Source organism: Procambarus clarkii, chromosome 84 (assembly GCF_040958095.1).
Source record: "Procambarus clarkii isolate CNS0578487 chromosome 84, FALCON_Pclarkii_2.0, whole genome shotgun sequence".
Taxonomy (NCBI): domain Eukaryota; kingdom Metazoa; phylum Arthropoda; class Malacostraca; order Decapoda; family Cambaridae; genus Procambarus; species Procambarus clarkii.
In genome coordinates, this window is record NC_091233.1 from 10,987,723 (window position 1) to 11,015,281 (window position 27,559).

General features: G+C 43.3%; 1 protein-coding gene across 1 annotated transcript in view; it reads right to left on the minus strand.

Annotated features, from left to right (window-relative positions):
- Positions 1-11,263: 11,263 nt before the first annotated feature.
- The window catches only part of LOC123774868 (galactose-specific lectin nattectin), a 30,138-nt gene continuing 13,842 nt past the window's right edge, over positions 11,264-27,559 (minus strand). Inside the window, exon 3 of the mRNA XM_069316481.1 lies at positions 11,264-11,566. Within this exon, the coding sequence (XP_069172582.1) occupies positions 11,412-11,566 (155 nt within the window). The 3' untranslated portion in view covers positions 11,264-11,411. The remainder of the gene's footprint in view (positions 11,567-27,559) is intronic.

A 27,559-nucleotide genomic window follows, 5' to 3' on the forward strand; every position in this document is an offset into this window, starting at 1 on the left:
GTGTTGGACTGACTCCGTGTATGGGGAGGATGTGGGTATAGAGGATAGAGAGGATAGAGGGGGTAAGTGCCAGTACCTGGTTGATACCTGGTTGATGGGGTTCTGGGAGTTCTTTTACTTCCCAAGCCCAGCCTGAGGCCAGACTTGACTTGTGAGAGTCAATAGATGTGTTTAGCATCTGTGCAGGTGTGTAATATGAAAATATATGTGTAGAGTACAGTTAAGCAGTGTAAGTAGTTATATATATATATATATATATATATATATATATATATATATATATATATATATATATATATATATATATATATAAATATATATATATATATATATATATATATATATATATATATATAAATATATATATATATATATATATATATATATATATATATATATATATATATATATATATATATATATATATATATATATATATATATATATAGTTAATAATAATAATAATTATATGAGGATCAAGAAGGGTATGTTGAGGGCATAGAGAGGGGACCCCCATCCCATGGATGGACCAGCCTAGGAGATCGTGATTTAAAGATTGGTGGTTAGGGTAGGGCATGTGAAATAGAATAAGGGGGAGGGGAGTAGAGAGGGGAGCTAGTCAGTAGCTTTGACTGATAGTGTGGGTTTTTCATTCTCATTTTTTTTTTTTTAACAAAATGTCTGTTTTATGTAGTGAAGTGTATATATTTTAACAATTCTCTGCCTGTGGTGAGGGTCTCCGATGTCTCCTCCCACAGGTGATTAGTTTTCATGGCAGATTCGAGGGGTGTTCAAGGTAGGAGGTCTCAGCATCAAATGAAGGGTGAGAATGACCCGTAATAGTTTTTGTAAAAAGTGGAGGTGGGTCTCTTACCTCACTCCTCTCCCCTACCTTGCTACCAGAGTGCTAAGGAGCTGTAGCACATATCCACTGCATCTCTGCTCTCCGCACTCGGGAAGAGTCTAAGGAAAGCCAGGTCTTGTGTTTGAAAAGCTAGCCTGTCCTATCTCACCTGTAGGAGGGGTGGGGGCGTCAACAACACAGCATGCAGAACTTAAACATTATGTCCCAGCCGTATATCCTATTACCGCGGTAGAAGTAAAACACTCCAGTGCAGATGTCGCCCCATCAACCTTAATCATATTTTTTAAGTTGGCAGGGGGAGTCTGGGAGATGGTCATCCCACCAGGGTTGACCCGCCACTGCTGTTTACATTTAAGGAGGAGCGGTGTTACTACCAGGAGAGGACCTCTACCCTCCCCTATACCTGTCAGTAATCAATCACTTCTCAATTCCCCGGGCCCATTTCCCCCAACTATGAACTCGAGGATAGTTTAAAGAGAGCATTCCTTCCCTGCGCACCACACAAAACCGCACACGAAATTATGGAAAGACGAACTTTAACAGCTTGCATGAAGTGCAATATTCTGTATATACCAACACCAAACCAACGATGCCGTCTAGAATGTGAGAGATGAGCAAAACCAGCCATTAGTCATTACGACATTAAAACCAGCCATTGGTCATTACGACATTAAGTGTAAGAGATGTCAGAAGATATTTTGGGATAACCGTGAGTAATATTCTTATTCCACAATTCATTTATAGCAACCACGCCTGTTCACATAGGTGAAATATATAATGTTTAAACTATTCACTCTTACAGTGAGAGAATATTTACTTACACAGTTACAAAATATAACAATTAATTCATGAAAACTTGGCTTATTAGGCAAATCGGGCCATGCATAGTAGGCTGAGAAGTGCGTTCTGGCTACTAGGTACGACATATGTATATATATATATATATATATATATATATATATATATATATATATATATATATATATATATATATATATATATATATATATATATATATATATATATATATATGTCGTACCTAGTAGCCAGAACGCACTTCTCAGCCTACTATGCAAGGCCCGATTTGCCTAATAAGCCAAGTTTTCATGAATTAACATATTTTCTCTATTTTTTTTCTTGTGAAATGATAAAGCTACCCTTCTCAGCCTACTATGCAAGGCCCGATTTGCCTAATAAGCCAAATTTTCTTGAATTAATTGTTTTTTGACTACCTAACCTACCTAACCTAACCTAACCTAACTTTTTCGGCTACCTAACCTAACCTAACCTATAAAGATAGGTTAGGTTAGGTTAGGTAGGGTTGGTTTGGTTCGGTCATATATCTACGTTAATTTTAACTCCAATAAAAAAAATTGACCTCATACATAATGAAATTGGTAGCTTTATCATTTTATAAGAAAAAAATTAGAGAAAATATATTAATTCAGGAAAACTTGGCTTATTAGACAAATAGAGCCTTGCATAGTAGGCTGAGAAGTGCATTCTGGCTACTAGGTACGACATATATATATATATATATATATATATATATATATATATATATATATATATATATATATATATATATATATATATATATATATATGAATGAAAACTCACACCCCAGAAGTGACTCGAACCCATACTCCCAGAAGCAACGCAACTGGTAACTACAGGGCGCCTTAATCCGCTTGACCATCACGGCCGTCAAAAGGAAGTGATAGCCGAGGCTATTTGAGCCACTTCCCCGACGGCAACTCGGATGGTAATCTTGGGCATAGCATTTCACCAAATCACCTCATTCTTTGGGGCACACGTGAGGAACACAAATGCGAACAAGCCTGAATGGTCCCCAGGACTATATGCGAATGAAAACTCACACCCCAGAAGTGACTCGAACCCATACTCCCAGAAGCAACGCAACTGGTAACTACAGGGCGCCTTAATCCGCCCTGTATTAGTTTGCGTTGCTTCTGGGAGTATGGGTTCGAGTCACTTCTGGGGTGTGAGTTTTCATTCGCATATAGTCCTGGGGACCATTCAGGCTTGTTCGCATTTGTGTTCCTCACGTGTGCCCCAAAGAATGAGGTGATTTGGTGAAATGCTATGCCCAAGATTACCATCCGAGTTGCCGTCGGGGAAGTGGCTCAAATAGCCTCGGCTATCACTTCCTTTTGACGGCCGTGATGGTCAAGCGGATTAAGGCGCCCTGTAGTTACCAGTTGCGTTGCTTCTGGGAGTATGGGTTCGAGTCACTTCTGGGGTGTGAGTTTTCATTCGCATATAGTCCTGGGGACCATTCAGGCTTGTTCGCATTTGTGTTCCTCACGTGTGCCCCAAAGAATGAGGTGATTTGGTGAAATGCTATGCCCAAGATTACCATCCGAGTTGCCGTCGGGGAAGTGGCTCAAATAGCCTCGGCTATCACTTCCTTTTGACGGCCGTGATGGTCAAGCGGATTAAGGCGCCCTGTAGTTACCAGTTGCGTTGCTTCTGGGAGTATGGGTTCGAGTCACTTCTGGGGTGTGAGTTTTCATTCGCATATAGTCCTGGGGACCATTCAGGCTTGTTCGCATATATATATATATATATATATATATATATATATATATATGTATATATATATATATATATATATATATATATATATATATATATATATATATATATATATATATATATATATATATATATATATATATATATATATATATATATATATATATATATATATATATATATGTCGTACCTAGTAGCCAGAACGCACTTCTTAGCCTACCATCCAAGGCTTGATTTGCCTAATAATCCAAGTTTTCCTGAATTTATATGTTTTTCAAATTGTTTTCTTATGAAATTATAAAGCTATCCATTTTATTGTGTATGAGTTAATTTTTTCAAATTTGAGTTAAAACTAATGTAGATATATGACCGAACCTAACCAACCCTACCTAACCTAACCTATCTAAATTTAACCTAAACTAACACAACTAAATCACTAATTTATATTCTTAATATAATATAATAATAACTATTCAAATAAACTGATTAGAAACAATTTATTGAAAATAAAGAAAATCACTCGGCCTATTAGGCAAATCAGGCGTTGCATAGTAGGCCGTCAAGTGCGTTCTGGCTACTAGGTACGACATATATATATATACATATATATATATATATATATATATATATATATATATATATATATATATATATATATATATATATATATATATATATATATATAGAAACAGCGATTCTACGTCCAACGTAGAATCAATTTGTTGACTTACTGCGGGGCACACGGGCCACAGGGATAAGAGCCTCGTTGGACGTAGAATCGCTGTTTACCAACGTACCTGTGGACGAGACAATCGGAATGATAGCCGACAGAGTGTATCGTGATCCAGCCTGTACTCCTTTTGACATACCAGAAAATATTCTGAGGAAACTACTCCAATCTTGTACTAAAGAGGCACCCTTCTTGAGCCCGGATGGGCACATGTATAAGCAAGTAGATGGGGTCGCCATGGGTTCTCCCCTAGGTGTCCTGTTTGCAAACTTCTACATGGGTACCATCGAGCAAAAAGTCTTAGTCGACATGAACTTGAGACCGGCCATATACTGCAGGTATGTTGACGACATTTTTACACAGGTACCTGATGTCAGACATCTGCAGGAGCTGAAGGAGGCATTTGAGCAGAGTTCCGTGCTGCGTTTCACTTACGAGATGGAAAAGGATGGGAAGCTGCCCTTTCTAGATGTAACAGTCATGGAAAAGGGCGGAGGTTTTCACACTGCAGTCTACACTAAGGAAACAAACATAGGAATGTGCCTAAATGCCAACAGCGACTGCCCAGACAGGTACAAGAGGAGTGTTGTTAACGCATATGTCGACCGTGCTCTCAGCCACAGCTCAGAATGGAAGCAAGTCGACGAAGAACTCTATAGGGTAAGGCAGGTCCTAGTCAATAACGGCTTCTTCAATGGTTTCGTCGAAGACATCATAAGAAGGAAAGTGAAAAGCCATGCAACCTCTGAAGAGACAACTAACACAACACCTATACCCCCTATTAGACTATTTTACAGGAACTTCTTTTCCACAGCTCATAAAACGGAGGAAAGGGTCCTGAAAGATATTGTTAATAGAAACGTTATCCCTACAGACAAAAATCAGAGGATACAACTGACGATTTACTATAAAACCAGAAAAACGGCCAGCCTACTCATGAGAAACTCTCCAGACACAAAACAGAACGCTTTAAAAGAGACTAACGTCGTCTATGCCTTCAAATGCCCTCTTGGGGACTGTAAGCTCCAAAAAACCCAGTATATAGGCAAGACAACAACATCTCTTTCTAGGCGTTTAACGATGCATAAGCAACAGGGCTCCATTAAGGAACATATAATCTCTTCCCACAACCAAACCATCGCCAGAGAAATCCTAGTAAACAACACAGAAATCATCGATAGATACAGCGATACCAGGCGGCTTGACGTTTGCGAGGCACTACACATCAAGAAGTCAACACCAGCAATCAACAGCCAATTGTTGCACAACTATATTCTACCCACCTCAAGACTCCGCTCCAATATAGAAGCATCAAGAAATATGGACCAATAGGCTTTCTACAAACACTTCTATTCAATATCCATTGTTTCGTGTTCTGTCTTGTGTTGATGAAATTAATACCCTATTAATACTCTTGTTTTGTCTTGTGTTGATGAAATTAATACCCTATTAATACCACATTTTGTTCTGTCTTGTGTTAATGCCACATCACCCCTTCCACCTCACTCAAATGTAGATATAAAATCGGAGATGCGTAAGTTCTATTCAGTTGTGTATGTGTGAACTAAAGTCTTTGAAAATGTAATAAGTTTTACGAAACGCGCTCGTGTCGCGTCAGACTAGAAATAAAAATGAATTTTGGAGAATTGATTTTTGATTTACCTCCAACAGTGAAGCGAAATGTACGAAAGATTGAGAAAATTCGTGTTAGAATTATTAATCTTACTTTTTCGGTCATATTTAATAATATATATATATATATATATATATATATATATATATATATATATATATATATATATATATATATATATATATATATATATATATATATATATATATATATATATATATATATATATATATATATATATATATATATATATATATATATATATTTTTTTTTTTTTCTTTTAGCTTAAATAGAGTACCACCACTGGCTGGAAGAAGGGGGACCCATAGCCTCGGAGGAAACCACACATAACGCATTGGAGGGAATGTGGGTCCCCTCCAATACAGTTTCTGTGTGCGTTTCTCCTACCACCCCCTTCCCTTTTTTTTTCCTTTATTGTGTATTTAAAGGTTACAAAACATACAAGACAAATGCCTAAAGGTTATGGATCTCTTGAAGCTCCTCCGCTTCTGGACAGGAACCGAGGACGCAGCAAGCATTTCCCCTCTGGATCGCCACACTGAGACGCTGAAATAAAAAACTGGAAGCCCTTGGGTCTCTGGTGACGTCAATGAGCTTGGACCCCAATTCCTTGAGAAATCCCAAGGCACTCTTGCCCCAGGGGCCATGCGTCTCAGACGCTATGGGAACAAAGAGGTATTGACCTTCCTGTACTTGAGTGATTTTGCTGTTTCCCTGTGGTTGGCCGCCCCACCTGCTTGATCAGCTCCGAAGTGTACATAGGTGTCAGCCAGGGTGGATACACATGTGTAGTCCCACACCAACTGTCTACCCTCCTTCCATGAGTATATGGTGATGCCATCAGGGCGAAGTGCTGGGAAATCCGGGTTTTGGACCCCTAGGATGCGAGGTTCTCTCTCCGCTGGGCACCCAGCTGAGACGAGGCTTCTCTTGATGATGTCATTGACCTCGTTGTGTCTTGCATGCCAGCCCTTTGTGCTTCCGCAATGCAACCCATGCAGTCCGTATTGGTCTGCTTCCACCCTGTTGCAAATACACTTGTATTCAGTGTGAATTGGGGCACCAAGGCGGAGGGCCACTGCTACACGAAGGGATTCTGGATCTAGGCGCGTGCCCATTGCAGACATGGGTACTGCCAGGAGGAATTCTCCTGCATGGGGGGCACGCACTGCTCTGAGGCGGGCTTTCTCCTTGTCTGATGTTGCGATGCTTAGCATGGCATCAGCTACTTTTTCCACTAGAGGGTGGTCCCAGCCGGACTGTTTGTGTTGTTTTGTTGGCTCTATAATGGTTGCTGGGGCTGCAAGAACATTCCACTGATTTGAACATTCAGTGAAAGCAGGATCGTGTATTCCTGCTGAATCTCTCAGGGTTGCAGGTAAAATATCTCTGACGAGGTCGTGCGATGCATGAGAGGAGGAAAGGAAGGCTGGTAGAGCAATTTGGGAGGCTGTGCGGACACCAAGGCCGCCGAGTCTTACAGGAAGGGTTGCTTGCTCCCACTGAGAGTCGTCCAATGGCAGGTTCAGGACTTTCACCAGCATGGACCTCAGAAGGGTGTCATACACATTTAACTTAGGGCTGCTGTAGGATGGAGAACATCTCAGAAAGTAGGTCAACTTAGGGAGAGACAGGCATCTTGTAAGGAGAAAGAGAGCATCATGGGCATCAATCTTGTCAATCTTGTCCTGCATTCTCTTTAGGTCAGTGATTTTTGCAGCCAGGACCTCCTCGATTGCTCGTGGGCCAATGGGGGCACCCAGGAGAGTGCAGTCCGGTGGCTCGACAACGAGAATGTCTGGAAGAGCATTTTGTATTTGCCCAGTGATGTCTGGGTTGCGGGAGATTATTTCACATTTGGATGCATTGAGAATGAGGCCTAAGGCTGCTCCCTGCTCCTGGATTTTCCTTATATCCCCCAAAATGGTTTCCGGAGTTCCAGCTAGATTGCCATCATCCAGGTACCAGATGTTTAGCTCGCTTGTCAGACTATCAGTGACCTCTTTGATAGCTAGGCAGAAAAGGAGGGGGGCTAAGGGGTCACCTTGTTGGACACCTTCACAGGAGTTTATTTCATGCTCCCCAAAAAGAAGCTTAGAGTCCCCACTGTAGCACGATCGGATGAATGGGTAAAGGGGACGGAAATGGTTGTGTACAGCCCTGAGGACAGCGTCTCGTCTGACTTGATTGAAGGCATTTTTGAAGTCAAGCTTTACTAGTGCCTTCTGGTCCGGGAGATCAACAATGTAAGCCCGCGCTGCATGTGCTGCAGCTTCACAACCTAGGGGAATCCCAAACCCGAGCTGATGAGGTTTCAGCAAGGTGGCTGCTTCCTGGCTGATAGATCTCAGATCTCCCTCTCTCTATATATAAATATATAAATATATATATATATATATATATATATATATATATATATATATATATATATATATATATATATTATATATATATAAATATATATATATATATATATATATATATATATATATATATATATATATATATATATATATATATATATATATATATATATATATGTCGTACCTAGTAGCCAGAACGCACTTCTCAGCCTATTATTCAAGGCCCAATTTGCCTAATAAGCCAAGTTTTCATGAATTAATTGTTTTTCGACTACCTAACCTAACCTAACCTAACTTTTTCGGCTACCTAACCTAACCTAGCCTATAGAGAGAGGTTAGGTTAGGTTAGGTAGGATTGGTTAGGTTCGGTCATATATCTACGTTAATTTTAACTCCAATAAAAAAAATTGACCTCATACATAATGAAATGGGTAGCTTTATCATTTCATAAGAAAAAAATTAGAGAAAATATAATTATTCAGGAAAACTTGGCTTATTAGGCAAATCGGGCCTTGCATAGTAGGCTGAGAAGTGCGTTCTGGCTACTAGGTACGACATATATATATATATATATATATATATATATATATATATATATATATATATATATATATATATATATATATATATATATATATATATATCCTTGAGTATAAGCACCTTTAAGGCCACTTGGGAGAGGGGTGGGGGTCCTCTTTTACGCTACAGACAAGGTCGTGAGGGGGGGAGGGGGTAGTAGGGACCACCTTACTGAGAGGAACCTGTTTTACACCTGCCCATAGAGACATCCTACCTGGGGACTTTTTTTCGAGGGAGGGGGTGTAACTGGCACCCACCTGTGTATATTATATATTTATATATATTCATTTATACTTAGGCATATCTACATACTTTTGGTGTATAAAGAACATGGACATAGCAGTACGTAATGGATACCTATCTACACTGTTTTTTTGACTGCTGCCACACCCACCTCAGATGACCTAATATGGAGTGGCTCTATCTGGCACTCCGCCTCTGATTCCTTATCTGATCGCTGTATATAGGTGGCATTATATGGCTCTCAAACCCCTACTTATATTCAGCTACGTTATTGTGACTCATCATCTGCATGCAAACGATGAGTCTTTTTGCGTTTATTGATTCAAACCATTATCTTACAATAGACTATAAAGTAATTGGACCACAGTTAAACACAAATGATCTAACTCTTTTCCTAAAAATCGGCACCACACTTGTAACCCTCTTTAACTCCGATACAGTGCTGACTCTAATGATTTATAAAAGTTGCAAGGGTTCAATAACTTCTTATTTACATTCTTTTAAACACGATGGAAATTATTTTGGTTGGCCCTTGGCACTTGTTTGTCTTTAAGTTTTACATTTGCATTATAACAAAAGTTGAACTTCTAGGGTTGAGACCCAAATGTGTGGACGTTTAAAAGTCTCGCATCATCCGCTAATAATTGCAGACCTGAAGACTCGCCAACATCACTGTAGTTCCTAAGACTCGCCAACATCACTGTAGTTCCTAAGACTCGCCAACATCACTGTAGTTCCTAAGACTCGCCAACATCACTGTAGTTCCTAAGACTCGCCAACATCACTGTAGTTCCTAAGACTCGCCAACATCACTGTAGTTCCTAAGACTCGCCAACATCACTGTAGTTCCTAAGACTCGCCAACATCACTGTAGTTCCTAAGACTCGCCAACATCACTGTAGTTCCTAAGACTCGCCAACATCACTGTAGTTCCTAAGACTCGCCAACATCACTGTAGTTCCTAAGACTCGCCAACATCACTGTAGTTCCTAAGACTCGCCAACATCACTGTAGTTCCTAAGACTCGCCAACATCACTGTAGTTCCTAAGACTCGCCAACATCACTGTAGTTCCTAAGACTCGCCAACATCACTGTAGTTCCTAAGACTCGCCAACATCACTGTAGTTCCTAAGACTCGCCAACATCACTGTAGTTCCTAAGACTCGCCAACATCACTGTAGTTCCTAAGACTCGCCAACATCACTGTAGTTCCTAAGACTCGCCAACATCACTGTAGTTCCTAAGACTCGCCAACATCACTGTAGTTCCTAAGACTCGCCAACATCACTGTCGTTCCTAAGACTCACCAACATCACTGTCGTTCCTTAGACTCACCAACATCACTGTCGTTCCTAAGACTCGCCAACATCACTGACGTTCCTAAGACTCACCGACATCACTGTCGGTCCTAAAACTCGCCAAAATCACTGTCGTTCCTAAGACTCGCCAACATCACTGTCGTTCCTAAGACTCGCAAACGTCACTGTCATTCCTAAGACTCGCCAACATCACTGTCGTTCCTAAGACTCGCCAACATCACTGTCGTTCCTAAGACTCGCAAACATCACTGTCGTTCCTAAGACTCACCAACATCACTGTCGTTCCTAAGACTCGCCAACATCACTGTCGTTCCTAAGACTCGCCAACATCACTGACGTTCCTAAGACTCGCCAACATCACTGTCATTCCTAAGACTCGCCAACATCACTGTCGTTCCTTAGACTCGCTAACATCACTGACGTTCCTAAGACTCGCCAGATCAAGACCACACAGCTGCATCACCAGAGCGGTGCTCAAAGAAGTATTAAGGTTTCTTTGTTTAATGGGACTCACATTATGGGACTACCCATGGACCAGCTGGGGATGTCGAACTGCTCACACAAGATATAAAAGTTAGCAACTTTAGGTGTGCAAATTATCATGCGTACATGCCACCTGAACAGTGAATGTGCATTATAATAAACATGAGTACATCTTAACAGTTGCACTCAAATCTATATATGTCAGCTTCTCAGAGTTGAGCCTATTGGTGATAATTGAATCAGCATTTTAATCACAAATAAATTTTGGAATGAGGGTTGTTTTAAGTATATATCAATATTTATTCTTTAAATCATACTAAACTACAATAAAATTTATCATGAAATTTTCTGCAGTTAATAATTATTATTGAAATGTTACAAAAAGTTAATACTCGTGTAATTTAATCACAGGGAATTAAATCAATTTTGAATTATAATCAATATATTTATGCCATGTAAAAGCTGAACAAGCTTCAGCATTTTCTGCAATGGAGATACTGTTGTCGAGGCCAGCAGAGGTGAGGCTTCCAGATAGATGTAACATGCTGTAGTCAAGGCCCCAGGTAGACGACATGACCTCATTTCTCCCTGCAAGTGACTACTTAACCCATTGGGCTAGGAAGCCATGCACAGTGGGTACTGTAAGGTTTGGCAGTCCACAGCCCTAAAGTAATGCCTTCCGGGGGTCTGTAGACCAAGGCAGTTTAGGGAAGTGTTCATATGGGGTTCTATCAAGGGAGCCGCAGTCGAGGCCCCCCAGAAAGGTGAACCTGAAGAAGAATAAAAAAAAAAATAAGAGCAAAAATAATTTACATATTACTTGAACATAAGACCTCATGCGATTATTAGTCTACTATTTCATGCAGATCAACAGTAGATATTTTGTAATCTGCTTCTAGGTTCGATCCCCTGGTGGGACAGAAATATTTAAATTATATTTTTATATTTTATCTATATATACAAGAGTTCTTACATTCTTGTACAGCCACTAGCACGTATAGCGTTGTGAGCAGGTCCTTAATCTAAATTTTCTATGGAATACGACCCCCAAATCGTTTAACAACCATGTACCCATTCGCTGCTGGATGAACAGAGGCATACAGCTAAAGATTAACGCCTAATCCATCCTCCCCAGTCAGGATACGAACCCAGCCCAAATATCTCACGAAGCGCCAAGCGACTGTTTTACCTCTGCTAGTTGAACATATTTCCAGTAAGACGAACACCCTGTTCACCTAGTGGTAAATACGTACTAGGGAGTTAGGCAATGACTGAGTTACATCCAGGAGAAGGCCAACAAATTACCTTCTAGGAACTTTAGTAAGCCTAATTATAAGCTGTATATCCCTAACAATGGGAATTATATTTATCTATCTATAGTTGAGAATGTCGGTCTCAAGCACGTTGCCTCTAAGCTTGAGGCAACATTCCTCAGGCTAACCTCACCAATTTTGCACTGTGATTGCTGTGGGGTACTTGACCGACATGGCCGAGTTAGGGTCACAACAATTCAAGAGAGAACAGAGTGCCATGGCCACATACTGACCTCTAAGATTTTGGCAACGACCATCATCTACCGTCTGGCTTAATACTTTAATTTCAAAAACCAATTTAATAAATTTCAAATCCCATTTCACTCGTACAGTATTGTAAAACATTAAAAACTGGTCACGGTTTGACGGTATCAGTGAAAAGACATAACTTCAAAAAGTCATCACTGAGCATTTGTACTCAAAAATGTTAAAGTAGTAGGTCAATATCTTGTGAAATGAAATCGAGAAAAATTCATAAATCAACAATTATTTTCACATATTTACTAAATATATACATATAATTATTATATATATTTAAAATATTTCACAGGTGTAATTTAATGTCCATTGACTTTATTAGCACTTGTATTGCTCATGGATGTTTATTGAGTCAAGAAAGAAACACATCTCAAAGGGATAGAGTAGCTAAGGCTATTTCTACTCCCCTTATTGTGTATTTACCTGTGTTGTTATGTATGACAGAACAAGTGAACATAAATTGCTGTAACACTACAATCAATCACAGATTGTTCAATAAATCACTGAACTATATGTTTAACACATCTCTCACCCTGTCCATGGAGGACAGAAGAAAATGTATATATGCTGGCTAGCATTGTAAATGTCTGGCAACGTCTGTGGTGAAAAAAAACTCAGTGTCACACTCCCTCACACCGCCTCAGTACCACACTCCCTCACACCGCCTCAGTACCACACTCCCTCACACCGCCTCAGTACCACACTCCCTCACACCGCCTCAGTACCACACTCCCTCACACCACCTCAGTACCACACTCCCTCACACCGCCTCAGTACCACACTCCCTCACACCACCTCAGTACCACACTCCCTCACACCGCCTCAGTACCACACTCCCTCACACCGCCTCAATACCACACTCCCTCACACCGCCTCAGTACCACACTCCCTCACACCGCCTTAGTACCACACTCCCTCACAACTCCTCAGTACCACACTCCCTCACACCGCCTCAGTACCACACTCCCTCACACCGCCTCAGTACCACACTCCCTCACACCACCTCAGTACCACACTCCCTCACACCGCCTCAGTACCACACTCCCTCACACCGCCTCAGTACCACACTCCCTCACACCGCCTCAGTACCACACTCCCTCACACCGCCTCAGTACCACACTCCCTCACACCACCTCAGTACCCCAAAATGCCATCTATTATCATCTATTCATAGGCAATAAAGTTACTGAAAGATATTTTTGTTTTATCTAACAATTTACTGCAATTTTTGTTCACTTATTGTGCCATACATAACAATACAGGTTGTCACGTGAATCTCCTGCATAGCAGTGAAACTGCTTTTTCCCTTCACCTTCAATGCCTCTGCACTGGAAGTCTACATCTACACCAGCCCAGATGAGTCATCAGTCCTGCCACCTCTCCATACCCCCCAGGGACTGGCACGACCTGGTACGATTCAGAGGCAAGCCGGGCGCCACTGCTAACCGGTAGTTTGCCCCCACAAACAAGCAGTTAGCCGCCTTCAACTGACAGTGGTGCAGCTCAACACAAAGGCACCGCCAGCCACAAGGAGCAGTTTGCTAGTTGACCAGAGGTCCACCTTGTGGAGGAGTCACTGGAGGAGTCATCACCGCAGGACTATATAAAGGGCGCCGCCACCCTGGAGAGCCAGTCTCTCCCTTAGTGCTCTAGGATCACCTTTGTGTCCCTCACCCGTCGTCCACCTTCAGCCAACGTCGTGTGACTGATGCCATGGTGGTATGGTAGCTGTCTTCAGTACACCAGTATATCTTTATGCTTTTCTTCATTGCTTATACTGTAGTTTATTTTTACATTTAAGATTATACTAACTTGTTCACTTTTGTATTACATGAGAGTCAAGTATTTTCAGGGGCATTTATGTTCATTAATATTTCAGTAAATTGTTTATTTATTTGATGATTTTTATTTGTTTCCACCTGCAACTTAAACACTGCTGGGCAATAGCAGCATTTTTGTTTTATTATGTGCTGGAGAGCCCATACCATCTTGGTTCAGTATAGCTGCGATACCACAACCCATCACACAATACAAGTGCTAATAAAATCAATGAACATCAAATTATACCTGTGAAATGTTTTAAATATATTTAATAATTATATGTCTATATATAGTAAGAATGTGAAATCATTTTTTTTTTTATTAATTTTTCTTGACTTCATTTCAAAAGATATTGACCTACAACTTTAAAATTTATGAGTACCAATGCCCAGCAATATTTATTAAAATTTATAAGAAAATCCATTAAGTAGAACGACCATATTCATTGTCGAGAAGTTCAACTTCTGTTTCCTCTAAGAACAAGATTTTCAACTTTAATACACCTTTAAAATTTCAGCTTCTGATCGATTCTCACCGTTTTTACACATTATGTGCAAACGTTTATGCTCAAAAGAGTTATTGTTTTCATTTTTTCATAAACGCTTTGAGAGTTATAAATTTGTTGCATCTAAATTGGCGCATATTTGGAAGGCCACATTGAAAAAACAATTTTACAATAAAATATACTCCAAAATTATATTCTAAAACAATGTAAATAAAGATCATATACTATTCTTAGACTATAATGAAAAAAACAAAAAGTAAATTGAATGTTACAGTTTTAAAGTTCTTTTGAAAAATTGAAATTTTCAGTTTATTAAAATTATTTATTTTAATTATTTTTGTGCTCATGTTACGATATTGATCCATTACAAAAAGTTGGAACATTTACTATGTAGATTATGCAGAAAATATTTAAGCGAGTTTGAGGAAGTTTGAGAAAATAGGTTTATTACCCCTTATGCTCGGTCCACTGTATTCACCTAGTTGTGCTAGTGGGGGTTGAGCTCGGCTCTTTCGGTCCGCCTCTCAACTTTCAATCAACTGTTACTAACTAATCCCCCCCCCCAACACATACACCCCAGGAAGCAGCTCGTAACAGCTCTAGCTCCCAGGTACTTATTTACTGCTAGGTAACAGGTGCATTTCTTTGTATAGAATATTTAATATTCTTACGTATTCCCGGGGATTATTGCAAGCTATCATGCTGGCCGCCGATGTTAATGCTTGAACTGTGCTGTTCAGTGGTCGGTTGGTGTGGGCCGGGGGTGATGGCTGGCTCGACGAATCGCTGGTTGGCGTTTGGGAGCTGGCTCCCCATTGGCTGGTAGTAGCAGTGGGACGTCCTCCCGGAAGCTCCGGGAAGCTCAGCTTTCATAGTTCCAGAAGAAGTCTTCACCAACACCACTTCAAGTTCTCAAGATACAGTCTTGGTCCCTGACATCACCGTGAACGCCACCGTGCTCACGGATCTACTATCAACAGCTAAGCCTGCTCCTCCAGCAACTTCATCACAAGCCATCCAGACGCCGACGCCTCCTCTATCGACTACTGATACAGTTCCACATCTCGTGTGCGAACCCTCTCAACGTCCTAAATCAGCTGCAACTCCCATTAAGCCTCAACAGGAAAGAACTCGACCTCCAAGATTCACTGCATCTACTTCTGACTCAGCTGACTCATCAGATGAGGACGTCTCGGTGGGAATACCATCTCCTCCACTGAAGCAGCCCTACACAACAGAAGATTTCCGGCTGGAAGCTACCTCTAACGATAGCCTCACCGTATCAACACGAAGCAAGACCAACAAACAGGCCAGGAGGCCTGGGAAGAAGAAAAACACCGACGATCTGCGCCCGAGTACATCAAGGAATCAGTAGAATACCAACGCAAAGCTGAAAAGAACACCGAGACGAGAAGCCCTGCCTCCTACAAGACACATCAGCGAGCACCCATGAGAACTCCACTCTACCACCAAACCGCAGCATCAGCTGCAATTCTTACCCACGGTGGTTGGGCCACTGATCTTTCATCTCCCCTCTACAACTCGTCTCCAGTTCCTTACTCAAGATTTCTGCATCCTCGCCCCTGTCTTCAACCCTCTGCTTGCCTGCTCTAGGGCTTTATAATCGTAATCGTAATCGTAAACAGGTGCATCAGGGTGAAAGAAACTTTGCCCATTTGTTTCTGCCTGGTCCAGGAATCGAACCCGGTTCACAGGGTTACGAGACCTGCGCACTGTCTAGTCAGCTACCAGACCACCTGGACTGTGCTACACCCCCCCCCCCCCCCCCCACACACCACACTGAGCTGCAACATAGGTCAACTTCCCCTTATCTTCAGTTCACTGTGCTGCAACATAGGTCCACTTCCCCTTATCTTCAGTCCACTGTGCTGCAACATACTGGCCGACAGGTATCACTCTCGTGGCTCGTTGTAAGTGTCATTATTTCAAACACAATTTTTTACAACCAATTTTTTTTTTATTATACAATTTTTTTTTAAATTTTTGTTGGTTGTAAGTAAGTAAGTAATCATCAAAAGAAGGCACCAAACCGGGATGTGGTTGGTTGTAAGAAACTGTAAGAAAGAATGGTTATAAATAACCCGTCTTCATATTTACTGTTTTTTGAGAGGGAGCCGGTGGCTATGGGACAGAACACTGGAGGAGTGATCCTGTAATCCGGGTTTGATCCCGGGCGCCGGCGAGAAATAATGGGCAGTGTTTCTTTCACCGTGATGCTCTTGTTACCTAGCAGTAAATAGGTACCTGGGAGTTAGTCTGCTGTCACGGGCTGCTTCCTGGGGGCGGAGGCCTGATCGAGGACCGGGCCATGGGGACACTAAGCCCCTCTACTCTATTAATGACACTAATCATCTACTCAAGATGAAGACATGGGGTTATTTTGGGATCTGGTGGGATGTAAGATATGGGGTTAATTTGGGATCTGGTGGGATATAAGACATGAGGTTACTTTGGGGATATTGGGAAATATAAGACATGGAGAGCTTTGACTTAAAAGATCATGTCTTTTACATCAAAGTAAGTAAGTAATTATGAAAAAGCCGGGAAGGTTAACCAAACCGGGAAGGTTATGTAGCACCATCAAATGTGCGGGATAATCAGAGGGCGCTAAATATCACCAAGGACGCCAATACGAGAACAAAACCGCCTAAGGCGAACGATATCAAAAGTATCCGAGTGGCCGAGAATACTATCGAGAGACAAGCGACTGCAGAGGACGGTCGGAAAACAAGACACACACTCGTCCGGGAAGTCAGGACACTCAACAAGGATATGCACGACCCCAAGAGGGACAATGCAATTAGGACAATAAGGAGGAGGGCGGCGCTCCATCAAGTGACCACGAGTTAAGCGAGTATGACCAATACGCAACTTTGCCAGAGCCGTTTCCCTTCGCCGGTTACGGTGGGAGGAGGACGGCCAAGAGGACACACAACCTTTAAGAGAACGTAGTTTGTTACCAGTAACTGACTACCAATAAGCCTGCAAACGAGTAAGGATGGAGGAATGGATAACCCGGGTAAAAGTCGGAATAAGGAATGCCTTTACGAGAGATGGGACAAGAGTGAACAGCTTCCCTGGCGGCAGCATCCGCACGCTCATTTAAAGAGACACCAATATGGCTGGGAACCCAACAAAACTCAACTGACTTAAATTTACTGTGAACAAGAAACAGCCAATGCTGGATCTCAACAACCACTGGATGAACCAGATTAAAGGATCCGAGAGCCATGAGGGCACTACGAGAGTCAACAACAACTACAAAAGAAGATTGACAACGAGAGAGCAGGAGACGAAGAGCATAGAGAATAGCATGAAGCTCCGCTGTGAAAATGCTAGTCTCCGGAGATAAGCGACACATATAAATGTGATCAGGAAAAACAACAGAGTAGCCAACACCGTCCGCAGACTTAGACCCATCAGTGATGACGGAAACGGAGTGCGAGTGAGAAGAAAAGTGCTCAAGGAAAAGGCGTTTTAGAACCGTAGGAGGGGTAAAAGCTTTAGTGATGTGGGCCAAGGATGTACAAAACTGCGGAAGGGGAACTCTCCATGGGGCAAAGAAGGAACAACACAAGGAGAAATATTAGAAATACGAACGGAAAGGGAATCCTGTAAGAGAGATAACCGGACAGAAAGAGGGAGGCGGTGAAGAGGAACAGGAACCGCAGGAGGGGTAAAAGTTAAAGCACGACAGAGGCGAGAGGAAAGATGTTGCAAGGATCGTGCAAGATAGCGAAGACAGTAGCAATCAAGGCGGTCCTAGAGAGACAGGAAGCCAGTGTCAACATACATGCTGAGGATAGGAGTCGAACGAAAGGCACCAGAACTGAGGCGCAACCCAGTATGGTGCAAAGCATCAAGACGGCAGAGTAGAAGGAGAAGCAGACGAGTAAGCAGGGCAACCATATTCGAGCTTAGTCAGGACGACAGAGGAATGTAAAGCAAGGAGAGTGAGCCTATCCGCTCCTCAAGAAGTATGGGACAATACCCGAAGAAGGGCAAGGGCCTTAGAGTACTCAACACGGAGGTAAGAGATATGAGGAGGCCAAGACAAACGAGTGTCAAAGAAAACCCTAAAAGCTTCGCGGAATCTTTGTACTCAAGGGGATGACTATAAAGTGACAAAGAGGGACGAAGAACGACCCGTTTCCGAGTAAAAGTCATGGCACAAGTCTTAGTAAAAGAGAACTTGAAGCCATGATCGGCGGCCCAAGACGACACGGCACCAAACGCAAGTTGAAGCCAGCGTTGAAGGAGAGGCGAATCATCACCCTGACAGCAAAGGGTAAGATCATCGACAGAGAGTGGAGAAGACGCCTGAAGGAAGAGAGGAAAGAAGACCATTGAGGGCAACCGGAAATAGAGCAGTGCTCAGAACACTACCTTGGGGCACACCTTCGTATTGCTGAAAAGAGGCAGAGAGAGTGGTACCAAGCCTCACCTGAAAGGAACGACGAGAGAGGAAGCTGCGGAGAAAGAGAGGGAGATGACCACAAAGGCCAAAAGAATGAAGCTGGGATAGAATATGATAACGCCATGTGGTGTTGTAAGCCTTTTCCAGGTCAAAAAGGACGGCTACAACGGAGGTCTTCGTAGCAAAAGCAGTACGAATATAGACCTCCAAATTCACCAGGACATCTGTTGTGCAGCGGCACTTGCGGAAACCAAATTTAGAAGGGGAGAGGAGGTGATGGTGTTCCAGGAACCACATCAGACGAATGTTAACCATACGTTCAAAGAGTTTGCAGACACAACTTGTGAGGGCAATAGGGCGAAAGTCCTTAGGGGATGTTCCCAGAGACCCTGGTTTGCGAACAGGGAGGACAACGGCATCGAGCCAGTCCTCAGGGACTGACGACGACTCCCAGATCCGATTATACAGACTCAGTAAATACTGAGACGTGCACGGAGGGAGATGGCAAAGCATCTCATAATGAATACCATCGGAGCCCGCCGCCGTAGAACCGCAGAGGGCCAGGAACGAGGTTCAGAGAGAGAGAAGGGATCGTTATAGGGAAGTCGAAGACAAGTGTAGAATTCTTAAAGACGTGATTCAAGGACAGGTTTACGAAGAAGGAAAGATTGGGGAATGTTGGGATTGAGTACTACAGATGTTGGAAGTAGCATGTTTGGAGCAGATGCTCTTTTGTTTATGATCTTGTTAATAATATTTCATGTACCTGATAATTGTTTTGTTGTTGTTACTGGCGGAGAATAAAAACCATGTGGACGAAGATTGTTTGTCTGACCAAAACCATAACAGTGGCGACAAGAATTAAACATCGCTGGCAGAGAGCCTGGGTACGAGACGTGGTGTGAGGATCAAGACAGTGCAGGGTACGTCGTGTGGACGAGTGGACGCTTCGCATATAACAGTGGAGTGTGCTATACCGTGGCCATGACTACCATGTCAATCGAGCCGTTAAACACTGCCAAGATCTTGTTGGACCTGTGGCTCAGCCTGCTGGAGGCAAACTTTCAGTACCGGGAGATTAAGGAGGACGCCAACAAGAAAGCGGTACTCTTAGTTTCACTGGGTTCTGAAGCATATAGTGTTCTCGGAAATTTGTATGCACCTGAGCTACCGCACACGAAGACCTATGTAGACTTGATTGTTTTGCTTAAACATCAGTATGTGGTGAAACCATCATATCACAGGAGTTTGATGGATTTCCAGAAGAGGACGAAAAAGCAGCAGGAATCCGTACAGGATTTATTTGCGGAATTGAAGGCTTTGGCTAACCACTGCAACTTCGGAGCACAGTTGGACGGCAGGGTTAGGGACCAGTTGTTCATGGCAGTGGAAAAGGAGAATTATTTCCCTAACCTGGTGACAGGAAATTTGTATCTACAATCGATGACTTCATGGACAATGCTCGAGAAGATATTGAACCTGGAAAGGGCTTTTGGAAGTAAGACTTCTACTCAGGAAATTATGGTCGTACAGGGCCAGACCAGATGTACACACTGTGGATACAAGCACATAAGTAGCAAGTGCAAGTTTCGTGTATATATATGCAACTTTTGTAACAAGGAGGGACACTTGCAGAGAGTGTGTAGGGAATATCTGAACAGGAACAACAAGGCCTGGGAGACGAGACGACCAGGGAATGCAGGAAGAAGAGGTAGTGGTACTGTGGTCAAGGCAGTAGAGGAAGGTAGCCAGTCTGAAGAAGCTGCAGGTGAGGAAAACCGACTATATTCGGTGAAAGAAAAGGTATGTTCAGTGAAGTCGCAAGTGGTGAATTTTGTAATTAATGGGAAGTTAGTTCCCTTGGAACTGGACACTGGTGCTGCAGTGTCAACATTGTCTAGAGATTGGGCAGATACCTTGCAACTGAATGTAAAACCAGGTAAAAAATCTTTAAGTGCTTATGATAATGTACCGATTAAGGTCTATGGCAAAGTGTCGGCAAAAGTAGGTTATAATGGAAAAGAAATTGTCCAGGATTTTTATGTAGTGGATTCACATAATCCTAGCCTATGTGGTAAGGATCTCATGGAAAAAGTGGGAATTTTCTTGGCGGGCCTAGATGAATTGTCGATAGTTAAAACAATTAAAAGTGCCGAACAAATGTTAGACAAATATTCAGTGGAGGCAGATAAGCCAATTAATAGCATGGTGGCAAAAATTCACCTGAAAAGTGGGGCTTTACCTAAATTTTTCAAGGCAAGAACAGTGCCGTTTCATTACAAGCAATTGGTAGAATCAGCCCTGGAAAAGCATGTGACAGAAGGCATCTTAGAGCCAATTACACATAGTGAGTGGGCAGCCCCAATTGTACCAGTGTTGAAGGCAGATCGGAAATCCTTGAGAATCTGTGCAGACTTCAAAGAACTGAACAACCGCATACACTGTGAGAAGTTCCCTTTACCTAAGATAGATGAGTTGTTGTCAGTGGTCTGCAAGGGAGCAATTTTTTCTAAGATTGACCTGAAAGATGCTTACTTGCAAATTCCTGTAGAGGAGGAGAGCCAGAAATTGTTAGTGATAAATAACCCCTTGTGGGTATTAGAGTATAAAAGACTTCCTTTTGGACTCTCCTCGTCTCCAGCAATTTTTCACAGATTCATGTCCCAGTTGTTAGTTAACATTGAAGGTGTGGCTAGTTTTTTAGATGACATTATTGTATGTGGGGAGAATGAGGAAGTGCATGATGCTAGATTAGAACAAGTTTTGAATCTTTTGCAAAAGCACAATGTGAAGATTAATAAGGGAAAAACAACGTTGAAGACCAAGGCCATTGAATATCTGGGGTACCATATTTCAGGTAAGGGCTTTACTCCTTCTCACAAAAATGTAGCTGCTATAATGCTGGGGCCCCAACTGATGTTGGGGCCCCAGCCCCAACATCAGTTGGGGAAGTACAGTCTTTTGTTGGGATGGTTACATATTTTTGTAAGTTCGTGAAGAACTTTTCAACAAAATTAGCACCCTTGTATGAATTGTTGAAAAAAGGGGCTAGATTTAAGTGGGCAGCAAGATAGGAAAATGTATTCAGGAATATTAAGCAGGAATTGATCAATTCTCCAGTGCTCACTAATTTTACAGGTAGACTCCCGTTAAAACTGGAGGTAGATGCTTCCCCAGTAGGAGTGGGTTGTGTATTATTACAGGAAGTAGATGGCCAGGATAAAGTAGTATATTTTGCTAGCAAGAAATTACCTCCTGCGGAACAGAATTATTCTCAGTTAGATAAAGAAGCCTTAGCTTTGGTATATGCTGTAAAAAAACTGAGATATTTTCTGCTGGGGAGGAAATTTCTTGCTAGAACAGATCATAAACCCCTGCTAGGATTGTTTGGCAGAGGTAAGTAAGTAAGTAATTATCAAAAGAAGGCACCAAACAGGGAAGGCTATGTAGCACCATCAAATGTGCAGAATAATCAGAGGGTGCTAAATATCACCAAGGATGCCAATACGGGAACAAAAACGCATAAGGCGAATGATATCAAAAGTATCCGAGTCACCAAGAATTCTATTGAGGGACAGGTGACCGCGAGGGGCGGTCGGAAAGCAAGACACACGCTCGTCCTGGAAGTCAGGACATTCAAGAAGGACATGCACGACCGTAAGAGGGACAATGCAACTAGGAAAATAAGGAGCAGGGCGGCGCTCCATCAAGTGACCATGGGTTAAGCGAGTATGGCCAATATGCAACCTCGCCAGAGCCGTTTCCCAATGTTGGTTACGGTGGTACACGACGGCCACGAGGAAACACAACATTTAAGAGTACGTAGTTTGTTATCAGTAACAGACGACCAAGAAGCCTGCCAACGGGTAAGGACGGAGCAATGGATAACCGGGTAAAAGTCAGAATATGGAATACCTTTACGAGAGATGGGACAAGAGCGGACAGCTTCCTTGGCGGCAGAATCCACATGCTCATTTAAAGACACACCAATATGGCTGGGAACCCAACAAAACTCAACCGACTTAAATTTACTGTGAACAAGAAACAGCCAATGCTGGATCTCGACAACTACTGGATGAACCGGATTAAAGGACCCGAGAGCCATGAGGGCACTACGAGAGTCAACAACAACTACAAAGGAAGACTGACAACGAGAAAGCAGGAGACGAAGAGCATAGAGAATAGCATAAAGCTCCGCTGTAAAGATGCTAGTCTCCGGAGGCAAGCGACACATATTTGTGCGATCAGGAAAAACAACAGAGTAGCCAACACCATCCGCAGACTTAGACCCATCGGTGAAGACAGAAACGGAGCGGGAGTGAGAAGAAAAGTGCTCAAGGAAAAGGCGTTTTAGAACCGTATGAGGGGTAAAAGCTTTAGTGATACGGGTCAAGGATGTACAAAACCGCGGAAGAGGGACTCTGCACGGGGGCAAAGAAGGAACAACACGAGGAGAAACATCAGAAATACGAACGGAAAGAGAATCCTGTAGGCGAGATAACCGGGCAGAAAGAGGGAGGTGGTGAAGAGGAACAGGAACCGCAGGAGGGGTAAAAGTTAAAGCACGACAGAGGCGAGAGGAAGGATGTTGCAAGGACCACGCAAGATAGCGAAGACAATAGCGATCACGGCGGTCCTGGAGAGACAGGAAGCCAGTGTCAACATACAAGCTAAGGATGGGAGTCGAACGAAAGGCACCAGAACTGAGGCGCAACCCAGTATGGTGCAAAGCATCAAGACGGCGAAGAGTAGAAGGAAAAGCAGACGAGTAAGCAGGGCAACCATAATCGAGCTTCGATAGGACGAGAGAGGAATGTAAAGCAAGGAGAGTGCGCCTATCTGCCCCCCAAGAAGTATGGGACAAGACCCGAAGGAGGGTAAGGGCCTTAGAGCATTCAACACGGAGGTAAGAGATATAGGGAGACCAAGACAAACGAGTGTCAAGGAATTACCCCAAAAGCTTCACGGAATCTTTGTATTCAAGGGGATGACCAAAAAATGACAAAGAGGGACGAAGAACGACCCGTTTCCGCGTAAAAGTCATGGCACAAGTGTTACAAGTAGAGAACTTGAAGTCATAATCGGTGGCCCAAGACGACACGGCATCAATTGCAAGTTGAAGCCGGCGCTGAAGGAGAGGCGAATCATCACCCTGACAGCAAAGGGTAAGATCATCGACATAGAGGGCGGAGAAGACCATTGAGGGCAACCAGAAAAAGAGTAGTGCTCAGAACACTACCCTGGGGCACACCTTCGTATTGCTGAAAAGAGGCAGAGAGAGCAGTACCAAGGCGCACCCGAAAGGAACGACGAGAGAGGAAGCTGCGGAGAAAGAGAGGGAGATGACCATCAAGGCCAAAAGAATGAAGTTGAGATAGAATATGATATCGCCAAGTGGTGTCGTAAGCCTTTTCCAGGTCAAAAAGGACGGCAACAACGGAGGTCTTCGCAGCAAAAGCAGTGCGAATATTGACCTCCAAGTTCACCAGGACATCTGTCGTGCTGCGGCACTTGCGGAAACCAAATTGAGAAGGGAGAGGAGGTGATGGTGTTCCAGGAACCACATCAGACGAACGTTAACAATACGTTCAATGAGTTTGCAGACACAACTTGTGAGAGCAATAGGGCGAAAGTCCTTAGAGGAAGTACCCAGAGACCCCGGTTTGCGAATAGGGAGGACAACGGCATCGAGCCAGTCCTCAGGGACTGACGACGACTCCCAGATCCGATTATACAGACTCAGTAAATACTGAGACGTGCACGGAGGGAGATGGCGAAGCATCTCAATGAATACCATCGGAGCCCTCCGCCGTAGAACCGCAGAGAGCCAGGGCAGAATGAAGTTTAGAGAGAGAGAAGGGATCATTATAGAGAAGCTGAAGATGAGTGCCAAAATCTAAAGGACAAGACTCAAGGACAGGTTTATGAAGAAGGAAAGATTGGAGAAGATGAAGACCAGAGCTAACAGAAGAAAAGTGGGAACCCAGTTCGGAAGCGACCTGCAACGGGTCCGCCACAAGAGTATCATGGAGGTGAAGGACTGGTGAAACATCGGGAACGAACTTACCCGCTATCTTGCGGATACGCTTCCAGATCTGGGTCAGAGGGGTTTCGGACATAATTGTTGAGACATAAGATGCCCAACATTCACGTTTAGCCATACGGATGGCCCTACGGGCCACCGCACTCGCTTTCTGAAAGAAAAGAAAAGAATCGGTCGTCTGCCTACGGGGGTGCCTCTTCCAGGCTGCACGCTTACAGCGAACAGCCCTAGCACAGTCCGCATTCCACCAGGGAACGCACTTCCGTGGACCCCGAGAGGAAGAGCGAGGAATAGAGCGGAGGGCAGCGTTGAAGACAGTGTCATGAAAAAGGAGGAGAGCGCGAGAGAGAGGCAGAAGGGAGAGGTCAGAGAGAGCAGCACTGAGGGTAAATAGGGTCCAGTCCGCCTTAGCAAACTGCCACCTAGGGAAAGAGAGGGAAGGGCGAAAAGAGAAAAAGGAAACAAGGATGGGGAAATGGTCACTTCCATGGAGGTCATCAAGAACCTGCCACGTGAAATCTAAGTAAAGAGAAGAAGAGCAGAGAGAAAGATCAAGACAAGGAAGGGTGCGAGTCCGAGAGTCCAAATGAGTGGGCTCACCAGAATTCAGAAGAGACAGGGAAGAAGAGAGGAGAAACGGCTCAAGAAGGGGACCCCGGGTATTCGTCAGAACGTCACCCCAAAGAGAATGATGACAATTGAAGTCACCCAGCAGGAGCACAGGCTCCGGCAAGGAGTCTAGGAGGTGTTTCAAATCAGGAAGAGAGAGCGGGACACTCGGGGGGAGATAAATGGAACAAACTGTGTACCATTTCCCCACAAAGATACGAGCAGCAGAACAATGGAGAGGCGAAGGAAAAAGTAAAGGAACAAAGGGAACATCAGCACGAATCAAGAGAGCAGAAGAATTAGAAGCCCCAGCAACGGCTGGGGGAGGGGAAGAAAGGAATAGCCACGAAAACGACCAGGACGAGCACCAAGCATCGGCTCCTGGAGACAGACACAAAGGGGCGAAAACCGCGAAATCAGAAGTTGGAGTTCGAGGAAATTGACGTAATAACCTCGAACGTTCCATTGAAGAATGGACAACGACGAGAAGAGAAAGAACAAAAACAGAGAACAAGGAAGAAACAAAGGCGAAAGAGCAACAGAGTACGTTAAAGAATATCAGGGTCGGGATCAGGGTCAGCAAAGTCAGGGTTAGGGGGCATGGGTAAACTGAGCAAAGATGGAGGGAAGGAAACGGGAGAACAGATCAGAGGTGGGCGGGCGGGGTCCGGAGGAGGAGGAAGAGGAGACAACGGAGAGGAGCAGTCAAGGACAGCAGCAGGAAGAGGGAGTAGAAAGAGGGGAGCGCACCCCAGCAAGAGCAGCAACCGAAAGGGAAGCAGGGGCCAAAGAAACCTCCATAGCAGGAACAGGGGGCGCAATCACTGAAACGGGAGGGGAAGGAGCAACAGAGCAAGAAGTAGGAGCTGAGGAAGAAAGCGAAGCCTTCTTACCTGCCGGGGAGGAGGAAGGAGAGGAGCCAGGCTTACGCTTCTGACTTAAAGAGACTGGTGTCCCAGCAACTACGTACCGGGCAACGGATTCCAGTGTCAAAGCCAGTGTTTGTGCCAGAAATGAGGTCAATGGGAATAACTGGAAAAGTAGGACGCTGGATACTCAATTTCCTGTCGAACAGAACACAAAGAGTAACAGTCAATCAGATAAAATCGAGTCCAAGCGATGTTAAAAGCTCTGTACCTCAAGGTACAGTCCTTGCACCGTTACTGTTCCTTATTCTCATATCTGATATAGACAAAAATACACGTCACAGCTTCGTGTCGTCCTTTGCAGATGACACAAAAATCAGCATGAAAATTACCTCTGCTGAAGACATTGAAAAACAACAAGCAGATGTCTACAAAGTTTTTGATTGGGCAGCAGAAAATAACATGATGTTTAACAGTGATAAATTTCAGGTACTCAGGTACGGCAAAAATGAGGATCTGAAACATATTACAGGGTACAAAACACAATTGAATCTTCCCATAGTAGAAAAACAGCATGTCAAGGATTTGGGAATAATGATGTCCGACGATCTAACGTTTAGGGAGCATAACCAAGCAAATATCGCGTCAGCCAGAAAAATGATCGGATGGATTACGAGAACTTTCAAATCCAGGGATCCCATCACAATGGTTGTACTCTTCAAGTCACTTGTGCTGTCCCGTCTCGAGTACTGCTCAGTACTCACTTCCCCCTTCAGAGCAGGAGAGATTGCTGAAATAGAGGGAATACAGAGAACATATACGGCACGCATAGACGAGATAAAACACCTAAATTATTGGGATCGTCTCAAAGCTCTCCAAATGTACTCTCTAGAAAGGAGACGAGAGAGAT